We start from the raw sequence: 22,283 nt of genomic DNA, 5'->3' as shown, positions 1-22,283 counted from the left end.
TTTTTACGTCTTGTGGTATGTAACGACTAATTATTGTGCTAAATTTTGCAAAATTGCGCACGTGGTTCATCAATTTTCTTCCAGAAACTTTAGTCTAGGGTAAAAGATTGGAGTGAGATGTACAAAAAAAAAAAATAGACATCTGGTAACGACTCGATTTCATGTCTAAAACATCTGGAGAACCAAAATGAGAGAAAAAAAAATAAAAATGTAAAAAGAAAAGCAAACCAGAAAAAAATAAAAAAAAACACACAAAACAAAAAAAAAAAAATCAAACAAAAAAAAAAAAAACCCCAAAAAAATGAAGAAAAAAAAAGCAAATGACTTCAGAAAAAGTACTAGATCAGGGCCATAGACTTGAAGATGTGCCTTTGATCAAGTTGGACGTCCAAGTCTATTTTTATTTGTAGTCACACCGACTGTTGTAAGCATATGTGAAAAGTGGAGATCTAATGAGGCTTCAGACTTTGTAAAGATTCCTATAGGAACCATAATGGGAAAGCAGAGGTAAAACACACGTACCTTTATAATCCGTAGGGGAACAATGCTGAAGAACTATTATCCAGGCAAGGTGTTTCCGGCAGGTTGTGTCAAGTATAATAATGTAAGGCCAGAAGCCTATCTCCGAGAGGTCTCCAACTGTGCAAATTGCCCTGCATTGCTTATGTGCAACCAAATTGTTGCAAAGTTAACCCTTGGGTATACGAGTTTCCAGCATTGAATGCAATATGGCATTTGCACAGTAAGCCTAGTAAGTATCCAGGGGATTGGCGGCCATACTGTAATTACATCCTTACAATACTTGGGTGTTCCTCAGGTTGGAACGTTGCGCAAAGTCCAAATCATGACGATATACAAGTAAAACCATGTACATATTTTACTCTAAGCCTATTCCAAAGTATTATTCCAAGATGGTGGGTGCATCCGAATTTCCTTCCAGGTTACGTATGTGATAGATCCGGGGTTTGGTCCAGGATTTTAGCCCCCCTCCTCGATTCTCCTGCCCTGAAATAAACACTTTATGGTCCTAACACAGACAGACACTGTTTAAAATGCCAAGATAAGAAACAATTTATTATAGAGAAGAAAAATCTCTCATTTAAAATAGAAATCTGTACATCTTTGTCACAATCAATATACATGAACTGTACAAATTTACAGCAGTTCATAATTTATCAAATAAAAGACTAACAAAGTTCACAAAATAGATGGTGGCTTGTGGAAAAAAGAGACTTTTACCCAATTAAGTACAAGAAATTACAAAGCAGAACTCCACTTTCTAAAAATAAGAAGTTTACTCCGTCATAGAAAACTACAAGCTAGGAAATGTACAGATAAGCTGGCTGGTGAGAACGCCATAGTTCAGACAGTGTCTTGAGGAAGGATCGGTAAAGCCTGTGGTCAAGGCAGAAAACGTTCAATACTTTCAAGTTCATGTCACAATAGAAAGGATCGTCAAGTATATATTTCTATATAGGCAGACTAGGAGCGTCCCCTCCCAGCTCTAGATTCTGTACAACTATACCTATTTTCAGTGCAAGATATGTCTGCCATGTACAACTCCAGTAAGTGTCATATTCTCAACTCCTCTCCTTGCAACCGAGCTGCCAGAGATAGTAACATAAAAACATTAGTGCAAGTTAGATTCTGCAGGAGACCGCAGAGAGAAAAAGAAGAAAGCTTACAAATACTCTGAGCTTTGGGTTCACAGATGAAGGGTGTGTACACTTTGTGTGTCCTACACTTGTCACCTGACGGTGGTGAAGAGCGGATCTAATCCTAGAGGTCATTGATCGAGGAGATGGAAACCTCCAGTGCTCGCTGATGTGACTTCAAGTGCTGACTGGTGTTAGGTGCACGGCACCCAGTGTGTATCTACCCCTACAAAAGACTCACTAGACACAACGTCCAGTGAAAAAAATAGTACTACCTTTATTATACAGGCTATTTATTGATCCAAAAGGTACTGTCCAAACCATGGCCCTTTCACGTCAGTAAGGTCTACTTCTATTTTGTGCCCGATCTTCACAGCTGTGACATTTGAAACTTCACAATCCATCCCCATAGGAGCCCTCCCAAATTAAAGACATTATAATTCCATCTGTTACAAGATGATACGGCCCCAGACCATATCTTAACCAGATACAGTCATCATGTTGTAGGCTTTGGAGGGGCTTGTTCGACCGATGAGGAGTTCATCTTTACAGCTGATTCTGCTCTCCACGAGGGATGAGCCGCTGGTTTGGCTACTGCCACCTGATGGTCCAGCTTCATACAACACGCATATAGAACCATCCTCCCCGATGCGATAAGACACTTCATAGGGGTCAATCCACAAGGTGAGTTCGCTTGGCAGAAGTTTAAACATTTCTTGGCTACTCAGTCCAATACGGGTCGCCGCTTGGCCGATTAGGGGATCCATTTTGTGGTTAATCCGAATGCAGCGGTAAGCAGAGCCTTTAGAGGGCTTCTCTGGAAACCAGTGGTGTCTGTAGTGCTCTGTGACAAAACATAGTAGCGGGGTTAACCAGATGTACAAGAAAAGCTTTGTTTAGTCAACAGCATGGTCAGGAGAAGAGTGGGATACATTTCATAGATATATAATGCACAGTCTACAAAATAAATACAGTAATGGATGGATGCCAACACTGAAGAAAAAAATACCTTCTTTGTTCCTTTACCAACCCAGTTCAGAAGCTCTGATGGTCTTCATGGTCTTAGTTTAGATGTGCCCAACATACGACCACTGCAGTAGAGACGTCTCGTACTACTGGTATCACCCTTCAACGCTAAACTATGACGCTAATGGTCTAGTAGCACATGACTACTGATTGGCTGCAGCGGTCACATGAGGACTGCTAGTAATCAAAGACCAGGAAGAAAGCCGGAGCATCTGGACTGGTAATTCTCTCTTTTATACAGCATTTGTGTGTTTTTTGTTTTTTTTTATTCAAGAGGGGGATAGTTCTTTTAAACAATTAGGCTACTTTCACACATCAGTTTTCTGCATTCAGGCACAATCCTTTTTTTTCCTGATCCAAAGGATCCGGCAAAAAAATGTAAAACCATATCCACCGGATCCGGTTTTTAACAGATCCGTTATGCCGGATGCGTACAAAACCGGATCCGGTGGATACGATTTGCATCCGTTTTTGCATCCGGTTTGTCCTTTTTTTTGAAGGATCAGCTTTTTTAATTAATTTTGTGCATGCGCAGTTTACAAAAACGGATCCGGTAACCGCATCCATTTTTTACCGCATTGCGCCGGATCCGGCGTCCATAGGCTTTCAATGTAAAACACGCCGTATTGCGCCGGATCCGTCACGATACGGTTTTTTTGCCGGACAAAAATACGTTGTAAGACACGTTGCCTCCGGCCGCCGCTTTGATAAATTTTGCCGTATCCGTAAAAAAACGGATACAACGCAAAGCCATAAGGTACAATCCGGTAACAATGCAAATCTATGGGGATAAAACGGATGCGGTACCGGATCCGTTTTACCCGTTTTTTTCCGGATTGTACCTGATGTGTGAAAGTAGCCTTAGACTAATGGGTCTAAGGCCACATGCACATGTTAAGTATTTCGTGATTTTACCTCAGTATTTGTAAGAAACCCAGGAGTGGGTGAAAAATACAGAAGTGGTGATCGTGTTTCTATTATACCTTTCCTGATAGACCCAAATCCAGGAGTGGGACAAACTACTGAGGTAAAAACTTCTCAAATACTCAATGTGTGCACGTGGCCTAAGGCTATGTGCCCACGGGAGCTTGTTTCTGCGGATTTTGCTGCGGAAAACCTGCGGATTTTTCTGGATTTTCCAGATAAATCCACAGGTTTTAGCATGTACAGACACTCCCCATGTTATCCTATGGAACATGGGGAATGTCTGTGTCCACGCTGCGGAAAAGTGCGGCTGCGGAACATGGTGCGGATGTCCCGCAGCCGCACGTAACCGCATGTCAATTATTCCTGTGGAATTACCTGCGGGAATCCCGGCCCTCCGCTATGGAGATAGAGGCTGGGACGTCCGCAGGTAATTCGCATGAAAGTCCGCAGGTTTACCGCAGCTATACCACTGGAATCCCGCAGCTAAAAATAGCTGCGGATGCCGGCGGGCAGCTGCGTGAAACATGCGCTCGTACCTGCGGATACATCCGCAGGTACGAGCGCCCGTGGGCACATAGCCTAATACTGAAGTAAAACACTCAAATACTCAACGTGTGAATGTGCCCCAACAAATACTGAGGTAAAACCTCATTAAATACTCAACGTGTGAACCTGGCCTTACAAATACTGGGGTAAAAACTCACCAAATACTCAATCTGGCCTTACTATACATACAATAATCCCTTTTACAAATAAAATGGACATTAAAACCTACTGGACTGTTATATATAACTACAGAACAAGGAAAAAGTTTTGCCACTTTGGGAATCTCTCCTTTTACCTGCACAGGCCACATAACACCATTAGGTCACCTATAGAAGGGCATATACATACGATAGGCACTGACCCCTATATACTTCATACCAATGACCTGACTACCACCATGCCAGAATAAACTTGCAGATCGGGGAGATACTGTAAAGACAGGTCATATACAGTAGGCCGCCACCAAGAAGCAAGTTATTAGCCGTACCTGCCCAACCACACCATACACTTGTAGATTAAACTAGTCAACAATGGTTGAAAAGATCCAACCTGACAGATCACATATCTGGAAGACTGGTCTGTCGTCAGTCACAGAGAACCTTCTGAATACATTGACAAAAAATGCTCAAAATCGGCCTGTTTCCCCAACTTTGAGGCATATGGTCATAAGGTAGGCGGAAGGAGATAACATCTGTGATCTAGAAGCACAAAGTATGCTCATCGGAGTGTGGTTACTGTGTGATGTGGCTACAAAGGGCACCGACAAACAGTGGATGTACTGTGACGTCTGAGAAATGAGCTGGCACTGAACCAATACAACTCTCACTGAGGAGTCACATATAGGTGTAACATGGAGAGGAAGGGATGTGCCCTGACAAGTCTAATATAATGGTGGACAGGAAGGACAGGGCACTTACTGGCCACTGGGGGGAGGGAAGGGGCACTAATACATCAGAACATGGGGTAAACAAAGACAGGTCCCAACCTTCCCGCTATACTGCCCTGTATTACCCCATTACTGGGCACCCTGCACTTACGAAGACAAGACCTGGGTCCCACTAAAAGACCAGGATCTCCTATAAGGAACAATCCCACTGTACTGCCCTGTAATACCCCATCACAGGGCACCCTGCAACTTACTAGGATAAGACCTTTGTACTATTAAAGCCATGATCTCCAATATGGACTGATCCCAACAACTGCCCTGTAATACCCCCAGAACTGGACACCCTGCACTTACTAGAACTGTGCCCTCTTACTTGCCAGCAGCCTCTGTATTACTCCATCACTGGACACCCTGCATCTATGAGAACTGTGCCCTGTAATCTGCAAGCAGCCCCTTATTACCCCATCACTGGGCACCCTGCCCCTATTAGGACTGTGCCCTCTGACCTGCCAGCAGCCCCTTACTACCCCATCATTGGAGTGGACACCCTGTCCTTATTAGGACTGTACACTCTTCCCAGCAGCCCCTGTGTTAGCCCATCACTGGGCACCCTGCCCTTATATGAGGACTGTGCCCTCTTAGCTACCAGCAGCCCCTGTATTAGCCCATCACTGTGCCCTCTTACCTGCCAGCAGCCCCTGCATTAGCCCATCACTGTGCCCTCTTACCTGCCAGCAGCCCCTGCATTAGCCCATCACTGTGCCCTCTTACCTGCCACCAGCTCCTGTATTACCCCATCACTGGGCACCCTGCCCTTATACGAGGACTGTGCCCTCTTAGCTACCAGCAGCCCCTGTGTTAGCCCATCACTGTGCCCTCTTACCTGCCAGCAGCCCCTGTATCACCCCATCACTGGGCACCCTGCCCTTATATGAGGACTGTTCCCTCTTACCTACCAGCAGCCCCTGTATTAGCCCATCACTGTGCCCTCTTACCTGCCAGCAGCCCCTGCATTAGCCCATCACTGCGCCCTCTTACCTGCCAGCAGCCCCTGCATTAGCCCATCACTGCGCCCTCTTACCTGCCAGCAGCCCCTGTATTAGCCCATCACTGCGCCCTCTTACCTGCCAGCAGCTCCTGTATTAGCCCATCACTGCGCCCTCTTACCTGCCAGCAGCCCCTGCATTAGCCCATCACTGCGCCCTCTTACCTGCCAGCAGCCCCTGTATTAGCCCATCACTGCGCCCTCTTACCTGCCAGCAGCTCCTGTATTAGCCCATCACTGCGCCCTCTTACCTGCCAGCAGCCCCTGCATTAGCCCATCACTGCGCCCTCTTACCTGCCAGCAGCCCCTGTATTAGCCCATCACTGCGCCCTCTTACCTGCCAGCAGCCCCTGTATTAGCCCATCACTGCGCCCTCTTACCTGCCAGCAGCCCCTGCATTAGCCCATCACTGCGCCCTCTTACCTGCCAGCAGCCCCTGTATTAGCCCATCACTGCGCCCTCTTACCTGCCAGCAGCTCCTGTATTAGCCCATCACTGCGCCCTCTTACCTGCCAGCAGCCCCTATATTAGCCCATCACTGCGCCCTCTTACCTGCCAGCAGCCCCTGCATTAGCCCATCACTGCGCCCTCTTACCTGCCAGCAGCCCCTATATTAGCCCATCACTGCGCCCTCTTAGCTACCAGCAGCCCCTGTATTAGCCCATCACTGCGCCCTCTTACCTGCCAGCAGCCCCTGCATTAGCCCATCACTGCGCCCTCTTACCTGCCAGCAGCCCCTGCATTAGCCCATCACTGCGCCCTCTTACCTGCCAGCAGCCCCTGTATTAGCCCATCACTGCGCCCTCTTAGCTACCAGCAGCCCCTGTATTAGCCCATCACTGTGCCCTCTTAGCTACCAGCAGCCCCTGTATTAGCCCATCACTGTGCCCTCTTAGCTACCAGCAGCCCCTGTATTAGCCCATCACTGCGCCCTCTTAGCTACCAGCAGCCCCTGTATTAGCCCATCACTGTGCCCTCTTAGCTACCAGCAGCCCCTGTATTAGCCCATCACTGCGCCCTCTTACCTACCAGCAGCCCCTGTATTAGCCCATCACTGTGCCCTCTTACCTGCCAGCAGCCCCTGTATTAGCCCATCACTGCGCCCTCTTAGCTACCAGCAGCCCCTGTATTAGCCCATCACTGTGCCCTCTTAGCTACCAGCAGCCCCTGTATTAGCCCATCACTGCGCCCTCTTACCTACCAGCAGCCCCTGCATTAGCCCATCACTGCGCCCTCTTACCTGCCAGCAGCCCCTGTATTAGCCCATCACTGTGCCCTCTTAGCTACCAGCAGCCCCTGTATTAGCCCATCACTGTGCCCTCTTAGCTACCAGCAGCCCCTGTATTAGCCCATCACTGTGCCCTCTTAGCTACCAGCAGCCCCTGTATTAGCCCATCACTGTGCCCTCTTAGCTACCAGCAGCCCCTGTATTAGCCCATCACTGTGCCCTCTTACCTGCCAGCAGCCCCTGTATTAGCCCATCACTGTGCCCTCTTACCTGCCAGCAGCCCCTGCATTAGCCCATCACTGTGCCCTCTTACCTGCCAGCAGCCCCTGTATTAGCCCATCACTGCGCCCTCTTACCTGCCAGCAGCTCCTGTATTAGCCCATCACTGCGCCCTCTTACCTGCCAGCAGCTCCTGTATTAGCCCATCACTGCGCCCTCTTACCTGCCAGCAGCCCCTGCATTAGCCCATCACTGCGCCCTCTTACCTGCCAGCAGCCCCTGCATTAGCCCATCACTGCGCCCTCTTACCTGCCAGCAGCCCCTGTATTAGCCCATCACTGTGCCCTCTTAGCTACCAGCAGCCCCTGTATTAGCCCATCACTGTGCCCTCTTACCTGCCAGCAGCCCCTGTATTAGCCCATCACTGTGCCCTCTTACCTGCCAGCAGCCCCTGTATTAGCCCATCACTGTGCCCTCTTACCTGCCAGCAGCCCCTGTATTAGCCCATCACTGTGCCCTCTTAGCTACCAGCAGCCCCTGTATTAGCCCATCACTGTGCCCTCTTACCTGCCAGCAGCCCCTGTATTAGCCCATCACTGCGCCCTCTTACCTGCCAGCAGCCCCTGCATTAGCCCATCACTGTGCCCTCTTAGCTACCAGCAGCCCCTGTATTAGCCCATCACTGTGCCCTCTTAGCTACCAGCAGCCCCTGTATTAGCCCATCACTGTGCCCTCTTACCTGCCAGCAGCCCCTGTATTAGCCCATCACTGTGCCCTCTTACCTGCCAGCAGCCCCTGTATTAGCCCATCACTGTGCCCTCTTACCTGCCAGCAGCCCCTGTATTAGCCCATCACTGTGCCCTCTTACCTGCCAGCAGCCCCTGCATTAGCCCATCACTGTGCCCTCTTACCTGCCAGCAGCCCCTGTATTAGCCCATCACTGCGCCCTCTTACCTGCCAGCAGCCCCTGCATTAGCCCATCACTGCGCCCTCTTACCTGCCAGCAGCTCCTGGAGGGACAGGTTGAAGGTCTGCAGCTCCCGATCGTTCATCAGCCCCTTGGTCCTCAGGAACTTGGCGATGAATCCCACCGCCGCGATGATCTCAGGCTTCATACTGGCTCGGGGGTAGTGAGTATGCATGGAGGCTGCGGGCACCACTCACGAACTTTCCCAGCGAGTTTTAGCGTGGCGTTAAAGTGACTGTTTTTATCAATTTTGCGATTTTTTTTTTCTATTTTTCTGGTTAAGTGCTTGATGTACGGGTGTTATCACTGATGTGAACAGACAGGTGTCATGGCCGGGGACACAGAGGAGTTGTTTACAAGTGCTGTGCTCTATAGTACATCCCTGGAGGAGGCGGAGACCAGCCTCCTGTCACATCCACACACAACCCTCTCCCCGTAGATAAAGTGAACGCAAGAACTGCCAGCTCGCTCTTTTATATGCCGACGGCGAGGATGTGACGTCAGAGAGGCGTGGCTACAGTGACGGGCCAATGGCAGTATCGCACCATGCAGACCACATCGTGTTGCGGGGAGGACTGGGCCGGGCTGACGTCATCCCACTGCAAACAACCGAAAGCTCAGGGGGAAAGTCCCACTGTAAACAGTCCAGAGTGGGGGAAGGGCTCTCATCTGCGCGAGTTATTATGGGACGCTACGTACAACTGTGCAGCGACGCCGTCTCGCTTTACGTTACCATACAGCGGGGGTGGCCCCGCCCACACAGGAAAACAGCCCCAGACAACAACAAGGCAAAGTCACGGCCAAGCAACAAAGACAGCTGGGATTAGAGGGCAGGGGGTCTGCGGCGGGGGAGAGAGCCCTGTCCTCCTTCCCGGCCATGGACGGGCCTGGGAACTGAGGCGCCATTGTTTGCCTGACTTATAAAAAGTGCGCAGGAAGTGTCGCAGAGCAGCTGGCGCAGCAGGGCTGTGTACTGGAGCGGGGCATGGGGCAGTGTCTGGCTGTGAAGGTCGGCCTGTCACCTGTAGAGGTGATGTGCCCTATTATAGGCGAGGTGTATTGATCAGTAGCACCCATCTGATTGGGGTCTGTACCGATAACTGCTGGTGGCGCCGGTTTCCGCAGACCCTGGTGACACTCCCACTTTTAAGGGTTTTTTGTTGCTGAATCCTTATTTTTGGCCTTTGGAGCTGTATTATTGTGGGTTAGGCTGCTTTCACACCTCCGGTTTTTGCTATGCGGCACTTTGCAGGAAAATCGCAACCGTTTTTTTTTTTTTTTTTTTTGCTGCCGGTTGCGATTTTCCTGCATAGACTTTAATTAGTGCCGCATTGTGCCGCATGGCCTTGCGTTCCGTCCGTTTTTTGCCGCATGCGGCAGATTTAGCCGATGCGGCGGCCGGATGGAACGTTGCCTGGCACGTTTTTTCGTGCGGCAAAAAAAATTGCATCGTGCCGCATTCGGCCGATGCGGCACATTTTTCAATGCATGCTTATGGCGGCCGGATGCGGCGCGATGCGGCAATAACCGGACTGGCCGCAAAGGAAAAACTTATGCAAAGGATGCGGTGTTTTCACCGCATCCGTTGCATAGCTTGCACAGCCGGATTGAGCCGCAGAGCTCAAGCCGGATGTGTGAAAGTAGCCTAAGGCTGCTTTCACACATCCGGTTTTTACAGTGCGGCTCAATCTGGCTCAAAAACCTATGCAACGGATGCGGCGAAAAAAACGGATCCGTTGCATAAGTTGTTCCTGGCGGCCCATCCATTTTTTGACGGATGCGGCTTGATACTGAGCATGCACAGTGCAAAAAACGCATCCGGAGTCCATAGGCTTACATTGTAAACCGCGCCGGATGCCGACGCCGCACAAAAAAACATGCCAGGCAATGTTCCATCCGGCTGCCGCATGGGCTAAATATGCCGCATTCGGCAAAAAACGGACGCAACACAATACAATACGGCGCTAATGCAAGTCTATGCGGAAAAAACCACAACCGGCGGCAAAAAAATTGCTTTTTTCTGCAAAGTGCCGTATTGTGCCGCTCGGCAAAAAACGGATGTGTGAAAGCAGCTTTAGTCGCTCTGATGTTTTGATCTTATTATATTTTTTTTTCTGTGAGACAAAGGAGTTTCGGCATTCACCATATAGAATGTTACATATATTGGTTCGGACAGTTACGTACATGACCGTACCAAAATATGTAAAAAAAAAAATGGCTGATATGAACTTCTATGGTTTTTACACTTTTTGCTGCTGCCCTGGCGGGCTGATGCTTGTACAAAGTACTGCAATGCTGTACTGTTGCAGTGTATTGGAAAATGAGCACCTTACTACAAAGCTGAGCCGTCAGTAAGCTCCTTGGCTGCCAATACAGTGCCATCAACCCCTGCAAGGCATGTGGAAATGGAGGAGGATATGGGAGTTGTCAGGAAGGACAACCGTATACAATGGGCTAAGCCAGGGGTCAGGAACCTTTTTGGCTGAGCGAGCCATGAACGCCACATAATTTAAAATGTAATTCCATGAGAGCCATACCAGGGGGAGCAGCGGTGGTGGAGCGGCTGAGAAGGTCACAGGAGGCAGGGTAGGCGATGCTGCGGGCACAGAGGAGGGGGTATCACAGGTCAAGAGGGTCGGCGATACTGCTGTGGGGTGTCACAGCAGCGGGCACCATTGATCTGCTGGCGGGTTGCTTTGAATCTCCTGCAGTTGACGAGATCAACTTCAAGAAAATGGCCGCAGTGCGTGTGCGCAGATCGACGCTATAGATTTGAAGAACATGGCCTCAGGGTCCTATCTGCGCATGCATTGGCTCTGCGGCCATTTTCTTGAAGTCTATCTTGTCAACTGCAGGAGATTCAAAGCCGCTTGCTGCCGCAACACCCCACAAGCCTGCAGTATCGCCAACCCTGTGTCACCACTGCCACTTCGGTAAGCAATATGCGATTTGTAAGTCGCACCCCCATTTTTCCCCCAGTTTTGGGGGGAAAAAAAGAGCATCTTCCATACCGGAGGAAATCTTACCTTTTGGAATGCTAATGAGCTTTGCTGGCCACGGGGGCGGGCTGTATTATGTCCGTTATTCCCCCTCCTGCCGCTGTTCGCCGCCCCTCAGTGTTGATTGACCTAGGTGAGGCCGCCACCCTCATGTTACCCAGTGCTCCTGAAGTCTCACGCATGCCCAGTGGCACTATCGCGGGACTGAGCACTGTTCAAATCGCGTACGCCGGTGATCTTAATGTCATCACCAGCGTCATCCAAGTGGCCGCCCATAATCTCGCACCTGCGCAATAACATCACCGGCGCTCGCGATTTGAAATGTCCAGTGATAGTGCCACTGCGCATGCGCGAGATTATGGGCGGCTACTTGGATGACGCTGGTGATGACGTTGTCAAAGGGGGGCCAGTAGCAAGATGAACCTTTCTAGAATGCAGCCCAGGAGTTGCAGAAGGGGATTCTTTTAGTTTCATAGCGAACATTCTAGTGACATGTTCCCTTTAATAATGAAAATAATATATACACAGAATTTTAAAGGGAACCTGTAACCACGGTTTTGGCCTATAAGCTGCGTCCACCACCGGGATCTTATATACAGCATTCTAACATGCTGTAGATAACAGCCCAGGCCGGTAGTATAACATAAAAAACACTTTATAATACTTACATAACGATAGCTCAGTGGGCCTAACTGGCGTCTCCGTTGTCCGGTTCTTGAAGCCGCATCTTTTGGCCATCTTTGTTCTACTCTAGCCGCGGTGCATGACAGGTCCGACGTCATACACACTCGCCGGCATTCAGGTTCTGAGCAGGCGCACTTTAATATGCCCTGAGCAGGGCAGATGAAAGTGTTGTAGTGCGCCTGCGCAGGACCGGTGAGTGTGTATGATGTAGCCGCGTCATGCACACAGGCTTCAGAAAGGACGAAGATGGCCGTAAGAGGAGGCACCCGCACCGGAGAACGGAGACGCCCATTAGGCTCACCGCGCGACCGTTAGGCAAGTATTATAAATTGTTTTTTATGTTCTCACTGAGGCCTGGGCTCTTATATACAACATGTTAGAATGCTGTATATAAGAGCCCGGTGGTGGTAGCCGCAGCTTATAGGCCAAAAAGTGGTGACAGGTTCCCTTTAATATAAGTAGAATAAATAATTTTTATAATTTAAAGCCATTTGAATGCGAGTGTTGAGTTTTAATATCCAATGTGCTTCGTATTTCCTGAGTAACGCCCTGTGCGCACTTGCCGTTTTTTGCTGCGGATTTCCTGCGGTTTTGCTGCATGTTTCGCTGCATGTTATGTTCATAACATCTCTGCAGTGATTCACCAGCAAAACCTATGGGAAAAAAAAATGCTGTGCGCACTATGCGGATTTTGACAGCTGCATGTTTTGCTGCGGGATTCCCGCAGCAAAAACAACTGCATGTCACTTCTTTCCCGCACGTCGCTACGGCATTTCACTCCATTGACTACAATGTAATCGTGAAATCCCGCAAGGAATAACGCAGGCAGCAAATTCTGTGCGGTTCATTGCGTTTTCCTGCGTTATTCCCTGCGGTATGTCGCAGGTTTCAGGACATAATGTTCATCACTGCCCTGCGGTTTGCAGGGAAGTGATGTCATTATGACAGGAAGAGGAAGCAGAGCAGAGTAAACACACACACATCACACAGACATAGAACACAGACATATCGCACTCACACACAGACAGACATATAGAATACACATACAAATCAAACGGACATATAGAAAAAAACACGTGGGTTCTGCCGTATTTTTACCTTCCAGCCAAGGTAAACACAGCAGCGGCGGCCCAGTATTCTCAGGCTGGGGAGGGCGAAGGCCAGGGTTAATGCCCCCCTCCCGCAGCCGAGAATATCAGCACGCAGCTGCCCCAGGACTGTCGCATCCATTATGCGGGAGTCCCGGAGTGTCCTCGGCTCGGTGGCAATCAGGGTAATATAAGGAGTTAATGGCGGCGGATCGCCGCCACTAAGTCCAGGCTTGATCACTGCAGCGTCTATGTGACAGCTGACATGATCAACCCGTAAGTAAAGTGAAAAAAACACACACACCGAAAAATCCTTTATTTTAAATAAAACACAAAAAAGCCATTGTTTCACCCCTTTATTAACCCCCCCAACACACTGCTCCGGCGTAATCCACGTCCTGCGATGCTTGCATCCAGCCGCGACTGACACACTGCTGAATGCAGCCTCGCAACGAGACAGACTGCAGAGAGGTAATTACAGGGGGATTTCCCACGGCTGGTAATGTGAACAGGGACTCTATCTATCTATCTCTCTATCTATCTAGCTACTATCTCAGAAGGAAATGACTTTTTTTTTCTTCTTCAATGTGCTTTATTGCACTTAGCTCCATCCCACACTCCTCTCAAAAACTGAACTTCAGACTAAAACTCACTGTTTTTCCCGCCCTGGGCTGTCTGGACCCCTGGGTGGGCGTGTCCCAACCGCTTGGTCACGCTGACTGGTGTGTCTATCTTTCCCTAAAGGGGGGTGACTAAGGTTTCTGGTTGGCTGTGTGTTTCTTAGTGAGGGAACGGTGTTGTGCAGGGGCCTAACTGTGACTACCTGGTTTTGCCAGGGCGTCACAATATTCGCTTTTCCTGCTACAACTATCCAGATCAGCTGCTTTTACGATATCCGCTGCTAATGCTGCAACTATCCATACCGGCTGCTCCTTTGAGATCTGCTGCTGCAGCTATCCATACCAGACACTCCTACGATACCTGCTGCTGCTTCTACAACCCAAAACTGTTTGTGTTCATAGCACCAGCTGCGAGGAACCTATGATTGCCTGTGGCTGTCCTCTGTTGGCTGCCTACCAGTGTGTGTCTATTGCCAACACCTGTGGCTTTAGTGAAGTCTCAGCAGCCATTCTAATTCACTCCTGCAGGCCAAGGATCAGTACCTTCAGTCCAGTGGATCCAATAACCCCTTACTCACCCCGCGAGCATCACACACATCCCATGTGGGGCTATTATACACTCCTGATACTAGACTTTCTGCTATCTATACTCCTATGTGAATTCAGCTAAAGGCCCCGTCACACTAAGCAACATCGCTAGCAACATCGCTGGTAACGAACAACTTTTGTGACGTTGCTAGCGATGTTGCTGTGTGTGACATCCAGCAACAACCTGGCCCCTGCTGTGAGGTCGCTGGTTGTTGCTGAATGTCCTGGGCCATTTTTTAGTTGTTGCTCTCCCGCTGTGAAGCACAGATCGCTGTGTGTGACAGCGAGACAGCAACAACTAATGTGCAGTGAGCAGGGAGCCGGCTTCTGCTGAGGCTGGTAACTAATGTAAACATCGGGTAACCAAGAAGCCCTGTCCTTGGTTACCCGATATTTACCTTTGATACCAGCCTCCTCCGCTCTCACTGCCTGTGCTGCCGGCTCCTGCTCTGTGCACATGTAGCTGCAGCACACATCAGGTAATTAACCCGATGTGTGCTGTAACTAGGAGAGCAAGGAGCCAGCACTAAGCAGTGTGCGCTGCTCCCTGCTCTGTGCACATTTAGCTGCAGCACACATCGGGTTAATTAACCTGATGTGTGCTGTAACTAGGAGACTGGGGGCTGGTCACTGGTTGCTGGTGAGCTCACCAGCAACTCGTGTAGCCACGCTCCAGCGATCCCTGCCAGGTCAGGTTGCTGGTGGGATCGCTGGAGCGTCGCAGTGTGACAGCTCACCAGCAACCTCCTAGCAACTTACCAGCGATCCCTATCGTTGTTGGGATCGCTGGTAAGTTGCTTAGTGTGACTGGACCTAAGCCTAAGGCTTTGCCTGTTATATAGAGAACAGAGTGGTATTTACTCTGTGCTTCCTCATTTATCTAAGTTACACCTTTCTCCTATTTGCTTTTAGATTGTACAGCTATCCTGGCTCACATTTTCTATTTCACCTTTTGCATATGTTTTATGTTTCTTCCCCTTGGGTCCCTGCTCACTGCTGCACACTTTTCCTACCTTGGTTTATAGTTCATAGCAACTGCTCCCCTGATTCCTCAGATGGTAATAGGAACAATTCAGTGGCATTTTAGGCAGACAGGTCCAAATTGTGGGTTTCTAGTGCTGTGGCTAGGGTTAGTGCAGGATCCATTAGGGGAGGTGCACCTAGGGAGGCTATTCTGTACAGGAACCAGTAGGGAGCAGGTGCAACTGTATTGAAATGAGCTTTATTTCCCCTTTCACCCTTGTGGAAATACTTATGGGCATAACATTATAGCCAGCCCATTAGTGTGTGCTAAGGCATTATTGTGGATCCTATGGACGTCTTTGCCGCACAACTACGGGCATTGTCTCTGGAAGTGGTGGATATCAAGCAGCAGTAGCAACACACACTTTCTGCCTACATAGAGGATTCAGTCCATCTGAACCAAAGGTAAAATTGACAGACTGCTTTGACGGTGAAGTAAAGGCCCTGTCACACACAGAGATAAATCTGCGGCAGATCTGTGGTTGCAGTGAAATTGTGGACAATCAGTGCCAGGTTTGTGGCTGTGTACAATGGAACAATATGTCCATGATTTCACTGCAACCACAGATCTGCCAAAGATTTATCTCTGTGTGTGACGGGGCCTTAAGTTATCTTTTTTTTTTTTTTGCCTCATGACAATTTTACTTTTGCCTCTGTCCGGTTTCTTCTGGGGGTGAGACTTAAGGTGTGAGTATGTTCTTGTCATTACTCTGTTGGAATCTTCAGGTTGCACATTTTCTTTGCCTAAGGACCCTTTTGGCATTTTCCTCTGTAGAATAATTTTTCTCATCTCTTGGCCTCATATATAATGAACCTGACAAAGTCGCATATGCTGAATCCAAGATCTGCAAGCTGTTTCAGGGAAACTATAGAGTTGAGAACTACTATGCACAGTTTAGACATTGGGAAATGGTGACCTCCTGGAATGACTCTGCTCTTCGGAGTTGGTTCTGCCAGGGGCTTTCAGGTCAGATTAGGGACAAAATGGTTCAAAGTCCCTACCCGCTGTGTCTGGAGAAAGCAACATCACTTTTTTTTTTTTTTGGATAGACTCCTTAAGGGAGACACATTTAAAGCATATCAGTGGCATATTCTACCCTATCATTGGTGAACCTATGGAAATTGGTGCTTACAGAGAGCCCAGGGAGAGAACTATACTCCGAGAATTTGTTCGTTTTGGTTTATACTGTGGTCATTCTGGCCACATCATAGTTAAATGTTTTAAATATAATAATGAATTTCTTCCGAAAAAGAAAGTTGTCTCTGAGGTGTAAAGGCTGCTTTACACGTTAAAATTAATTGTGCGATCGCATTTGCGATCACACCCGCCCCCATCGTTTGTGCGGCACAGGCAATTTGTTGGCCGTGTTGCACAATGCTGTAACCCCCCCGTCACACGTACTTACCTTGCAAACGACCTCGCTGTGGGCGGCGAATATCCACTTCCTGAAGGGGGAGGGACGTTCGGCGTCATAGCGACATCACACAGCGGCCGGCCAATAAAAGTGGAGGTGCGGAGATGAGCAGGACGTAAATATCCCGCCCACCTCTTTCCTTCAGCATTGTCGGCAGCCGCAGGTAAGCTGTGTTCATCGTTCCCGGGGTGTCACACGGAGCGATGTGTGCTGCCTCAGGAACATTGAACAACCGGATGTTCGATTAGAAAATGAGCGACGTGTCAACGATGAACAAGAGGGTGAGTATTTCTGCTCGTTCATAGCTGTCACACGCTAATCACTCTATCACACGCTGTCACTCTAATCTCAGTCTTACAATTCAAATTTCAGCTATTGATAATTCTCCCCTTTCATAAAGTCATGTTAATTCTAAAGGCGAGAATGTATGCATGATGGTTGGAGCGCTAAACTCGGTAGTGCTAGGCTTGCCCAGGTTAGTTATGCCCAGTCCTACTGTAACGCCCTTGCCGGCAGGGACGCAGGCACTCTCACCTTCTTGGCCACTCTGCGGTGGCTGCTCCATCCCCGGTTACTGCTGCCACCTCCCGGGGCATGTGCACGTCGCACAGGCCTCCTGGGAAGGTTTTTGTGGCAGCTGACCGCCAGGGCAGGGATGGACACGCGTACAAACAGGCAGAGTCTCTAGTGCAGCAGTGACTACTGGGAAGACTGAGGCAGATGGCATGTCCAGGAAGGACAGACAAATTTCCTAGTATAGCTGAGACCACTGGGGCAGCTGAGGCAGATAACATGGCCAGGGTGGACAGACACAGTCACTGGTATATCTGGTAGCAATCAGGGCAGCTGAAGCAGAATGCATGATAAGAGTGGTTGGACACAGTCACTAGTATAACTGGGACTACCGGAGCAGCTGAGGCAGATAGCAAGGCAAGAGTGGACAGACACAGGAGTACTGATTAGGCCAAGAAACAGGCAAAGGACGCTTTACACTGATAAGAGGACGCATAGCGGACAAGAGGACCTGATCTTTAGGCTACAAAACACTACTAACTAATCATGTTGATGAGACACCGCCCAGAGTGGGAGAGAGCCTTAACCTGTTTACGACCAAGGATGTACTGGTACGTTCTTGGTCGCCTCACTCCTTTTTCCATTTGCTCAGGCGGTAAGCCTGCAATATTCCCTGCACATATCTGCTGATCTGATCAGCAGAGATGTGTGGCTAACAGGCACAGGTGTATTGGAGACCCACCTGTGCCTGTTAGCCCCTTAGATCGCGCTGTCAACACTGACCGCATGATTTAAAGGGCTGTGGCAGGTATCACGCTGTTCTCCACCATCATTAGCAGCCCCGTGATGAGATCACAGGGCGCCAATGTGTTTTCGTGGTAGTGCGGGTTCAGCTGATGACTCCTTACACTGCCATGACTTACTTCCTGTGAGAGCCGACAGAGCGTCGGCATTCACAGAAGATGAGCATTTCTGCTGATTACAGCGATGCTGCTCTAATCAGCATAAATGCATGCGATTGGATTGTGCAGTGATAGAGTTGCCTAGGGGGACTAGTAAAATAAATAAAAAATGTAAAAAAAGTTTGAAAAAAAACCCTAAATGTTCAAATCAACTAACTAAAAGCTAATTTTTTTTTGGAAATAAACATATTTGGTATTGTTGCGTTCAGAAATACCCGATCTAGCAAAATATAAAATCAACTACTCTGATCAGCACACGGCGGGGCGAGAAAAAAAATTCAAATGCCAAAATTACATTTTTTTTGGGCGCAACAAAAATATAATAACAGGTGATCAAAACACTGCATTTACATAAAAATAGTATAATTAAAAATTCCAGCTCAAGACGCAAAAAATAAATCATCACTGAGGCCCAGATCCCAAAAAGTGAGAACGCTATGGGTCTCTGAAAACGACAACGAAAGCGCTGTACGTTTTTTGGACAAACTTTTAATTTTTTTTTCACCACTTAGATAAAAGTAAAAGTATACATGTTTGGTATCTATGAACTCATACCAACGTGAGGCATCATAAGGACACATCAGTTTTACCATATAGTGAATGAGGTAAATAAAAGACCCCAAAACTATTGTGCAATTGTGCTTTTTTTTTTTTTGCAATTTCCCTACACTTGGAATTTTCCCCCCATTTTCCTGTTCACTATATGGTAAAAACTAATAGTTTCATTCAAAAGTACAACTCGTTCCGCAAAAAATAAGCTTGCATATGGCAATATAAACGGAAAACTAAAAAAGTTATGGCTCTTGGAAGAATGGGAGGAAAAAAGTGAAAATTAAAAACAGAAAATATCCCAGGCTGAAGGGCTTAAGTACCCAGTGTCTCTCAGCGATAGGCTGAGAAGCACTTCTAGGAAATGACGTGCTGGCCCTTTAAGGGCAGCGATGTGCATGCATGACCTATGAGCACGTACGGAGGAACTGGGCGGCGTGTCAGGCCCCAGGAGGAGGAAGCAGAGAACACGTGGGGGACCACGGGAGAGCCAGGCAGCGTGGTGCGGGCTGGCCATGGCGGTGAGTGAATGGGCATCTCTGCAGAGAGGAGGGCTAGTGGTGCAGGGACATCGGTGCTACAGTACCTCCCCCTTACGCCCCCTCTTCACCAGGCCAGAAGGATATCTCTTTTCCTGAATGATATCCACAGAGTTGATGGAAAAAGAGATGGCTGCTAGAAGGGTTAGGCTGGATGGCCTTTGTTTTAGAAGGTTTTCTCCGGGACATGGAACCGGTAGCAGGGACAGACATCTCAGAGGATTCAGGGACACCTTGAGATTCCTCTTTCCTCTAGATGAAGTCACTGGTAGTAGGCTGACAGGCAGGAGACAGGACTGGATGGCAAGATGGTACCTCAGAAGACGGGTACGGATGGACATCAACCAGACACATCCCATGGCATCTATGGCCCCAATGGAGCACCTCACTGGATTTTCAGTCTAGAATGAGCTCATGAGCACAGAGCCAAGACAGACCTAGACAAAACGGATAAGACAAACTTGGAAGAACAAGGAAGGGGATTTTCTCCGAATGCATATCTCCCACATATAGTTCCCCAGGCTCAGAAATGAAATGTATGGGTTCAGACAGGAGCATTGCATCCACGGACAACATCGACAAGCTTCAGAAGGCATCCGATGGGGATCTGGTAACGATTTACCACAGCTCGCTGAATGAAACTTCCAACAGAATCGGAGTCCACATGAGCCATTTCAGAGAACTGAACTTCACCATATGATACGGACACAGACAATGCCAATGAAGAAGATGAACTGCTTTAAATGAGGGAACCCCACCCCTCACCCTACTGAGCCAAGGTAAAGGGTTCCACTCTCAAAGGACAGGCATGGATGAAGTGCTCTTCTCCACAGTAGAAGCACAACCTCAAGCTTCGGTAATGTCCTCTTCGTTCTTTACACATCATGATATCCACCTGCATTGGTTCTGGAACTGGGGTGGGAGCAAATGCCAATGGTCTCTGTTAGACTGGAGCCAGGCACATAAATTTCCTTTCACGGAAAACTTCCTTGGATTGTTCCTGGAACCTGCGATTGATCCATGTGGCTAAGGAGATAGGCTCATCCAGACTAACAGGAATGTATCATAGTATCATAGTTTTTAAGGTTGAAGGGAGACTCTAAGTCCATCTAGTTCAACCCGTAGCCTAACATGTTGATCCAGAGGAAGGCAAAAAAAACCCCAATGTAGCAAACAAGTTCCAATGGGGAAAAAATTTCCTTCCTGACTCCACATCCGGCAATCAGACTAGTTCCCTGGATCAATACCCTGTCATAAAATCTAATATACATAACTGGTAATATTAAATTTTTCAAGAAAGGCATTCAGGCTCTGCTTAAATGTTAGTAGTGAATCACTCATTACAACATCATGCGGCAGAGAGTTCCATAGTCTCACTGCTCGTACAGTAAAGAATCCTCGTCTGTGATTATGATTAAACCTTCTTTCCTCAAGACGTAGCGGATGCCCCCGTGTTCCAGTCGCAGGCCTAGGTGTAAAAAGATCTTTGGAAAGGTCTCTGTACTGTCCCCTCATATATTTATACATTGTAATTAGATCCCCCCTAAGCCTTCGTTTTTCCAAACTAAATAACCCCAAGTTTAATAACCTGTCTTGGTATTGCAGCCCACCCATTCCTCTAATAATCTTGGTCGCTCTTCTCTGCACCCTCTCCAGTTCAGCTATGTCCTTCTTATATATCGGTGACCAGAATTGTACACAGTATTCTAAGTGCGGTCGCACTAGTGACTTGTACAGAGGTAGAACTATATTTTTTTCATGAACACTTATACCTCTTTTAATACATCCCATTATTTTATTAGCCCTGGCAGCAGCTACCTGACACTGTCCACTAAAGTGAAGTTTACCATCCACCCATACACCCAAGTCTTTTTCTGTGTCTGTTTTACCCAGTGTTCTACAATTAAGTACATAATCATAAATGTTATTTCCTCTACCCAAGTGCATGACCTTACATTTATCTACATTAAACTTCAATTGCCACTTCTCAGCCCAATCCTTTAATTTACATAAATCTCCCTGTAATATAAAATTATCCTCCTCTGTATTGATTACCCTGCCGAGTTTAGTATCATCTGCAAATATTGAAATTCTACTCCGCATGCCCCCAACAAGGTCATTTATAAATATGTTGAAAAGAAGCGGGCCCAATACTGACCCCTGTGGTACCCCACTATGAACTGAGACCCAGTTCGAGTACGTACCATTAATAACCACCCTTTGTTTCCTATCACTGAGCCAGTTTTTAACCCAGTTACACATATTTTCCCCTATCCCCATTATTCTCATTTTATGTACCAACCTTTTGTGTGGCACCGTATCAAAAGCTTTTGAAAAGTCCATATACACAACATCCACTGCATTTCCCTGGTCCAGACTTGAACTTACCTCTTCATAGAAGCCGATCAAATTAGTTTGATAGGATCGATCCCTCATAAACCCATGTTGATACTCTGTCATAAGGTTATTTTTCTTGAGATACTCCAGTATAGCATCTCTCAAGAACCCCTCAAGGATTTTACCAACCGTAGAGGTTAAACTTACCGGCCTATAATTTCCCGGCTCAGTTTTTGTCCCCTTTTTGAATATTGGCACCACAATATTGTCATGTCATATATATATAAATATATATGTCATGAACGTCCAAATATATGTCATGAACGTCCAGTTCGTCCTTGATTTTCCCGGATAAACCTTCCCAAAAGGTAGACACCAGTGCCTGATTATTCCATTCAAGTTGAGAAGAGAGAGTGCAGAATTGAACTGCATATTGACCCACAGTCTGGACTCATGGAGCAACTGGA

At 48.0% G+C, this 22,283-nt stretch overlaps 1 protein-coding gene across 1 annotated transcript; it reads right to left on the bottom strand.

Moving 5' to 3' along the window:
- Positions 1–1,046: 1,046 nt before the first annotated feature.
- BTG1 (BTG anti-proliferation factor 1) lies at positions 1,047–8,954 on the bottom strand. The gene is made up of 2 exons (XM_075344798.1): positions 8,530–8,954; positions 1,047–2,499 (listed from the first exon to the last, which is right to left on the bottom strand). Exons 1-2 carry the CDS (start codon positions 8,672–8,674, stop codon positions 2,135–2,137), a joined length of 510 nt encoding a protein of 169 aa, XP_075200913.1. The 5' UTR covers positions 8,675–8,954; the 3' UTR covers positions 1,047–2,134.
- Between the last annotated feature and the right edge of the window lie 13,329 nt (positions 8,955–22,283).

The sequence above is a fragment of the Anomaloglossus baeobatrachus genome, chromosome 4, assembly GCF_048569485.1.
Source record: "Anomaloglossus baeobatrachus isolate aAnoBae1 chromosome 4, aAnoBae1.hap1, whole genome shotgun sequence".
Lineage (NCBI taxonomy): Eukaryota > Metazoa > Chordata > Amphibia > Anura > Aromobatidae > Anomaloglossus > Anomaloglossus baeobatrachus.
Note: the sequence above shows the minus strand (reverse complement) of the source record. Positions and strands in the feature narration are given on the sequence as shown.

Bases quoted from the DNA above. Each gene is read 5' to 3' on its own strand.
- BTG1 (XM_075344798.1), bottom strand. From the start codon at position 8,674: ATGCATACTCACTACCCCCGAGCCAGTATGAAGCCTGAGATCATCGCG. The intron at 2,500-8,529 runs GTAAGAGGGCGC...GTTTTGTCACAG, and splicing joins CCTCCAGGAGCTGCTGGCAG to AGCACTACAGACACCACTGG.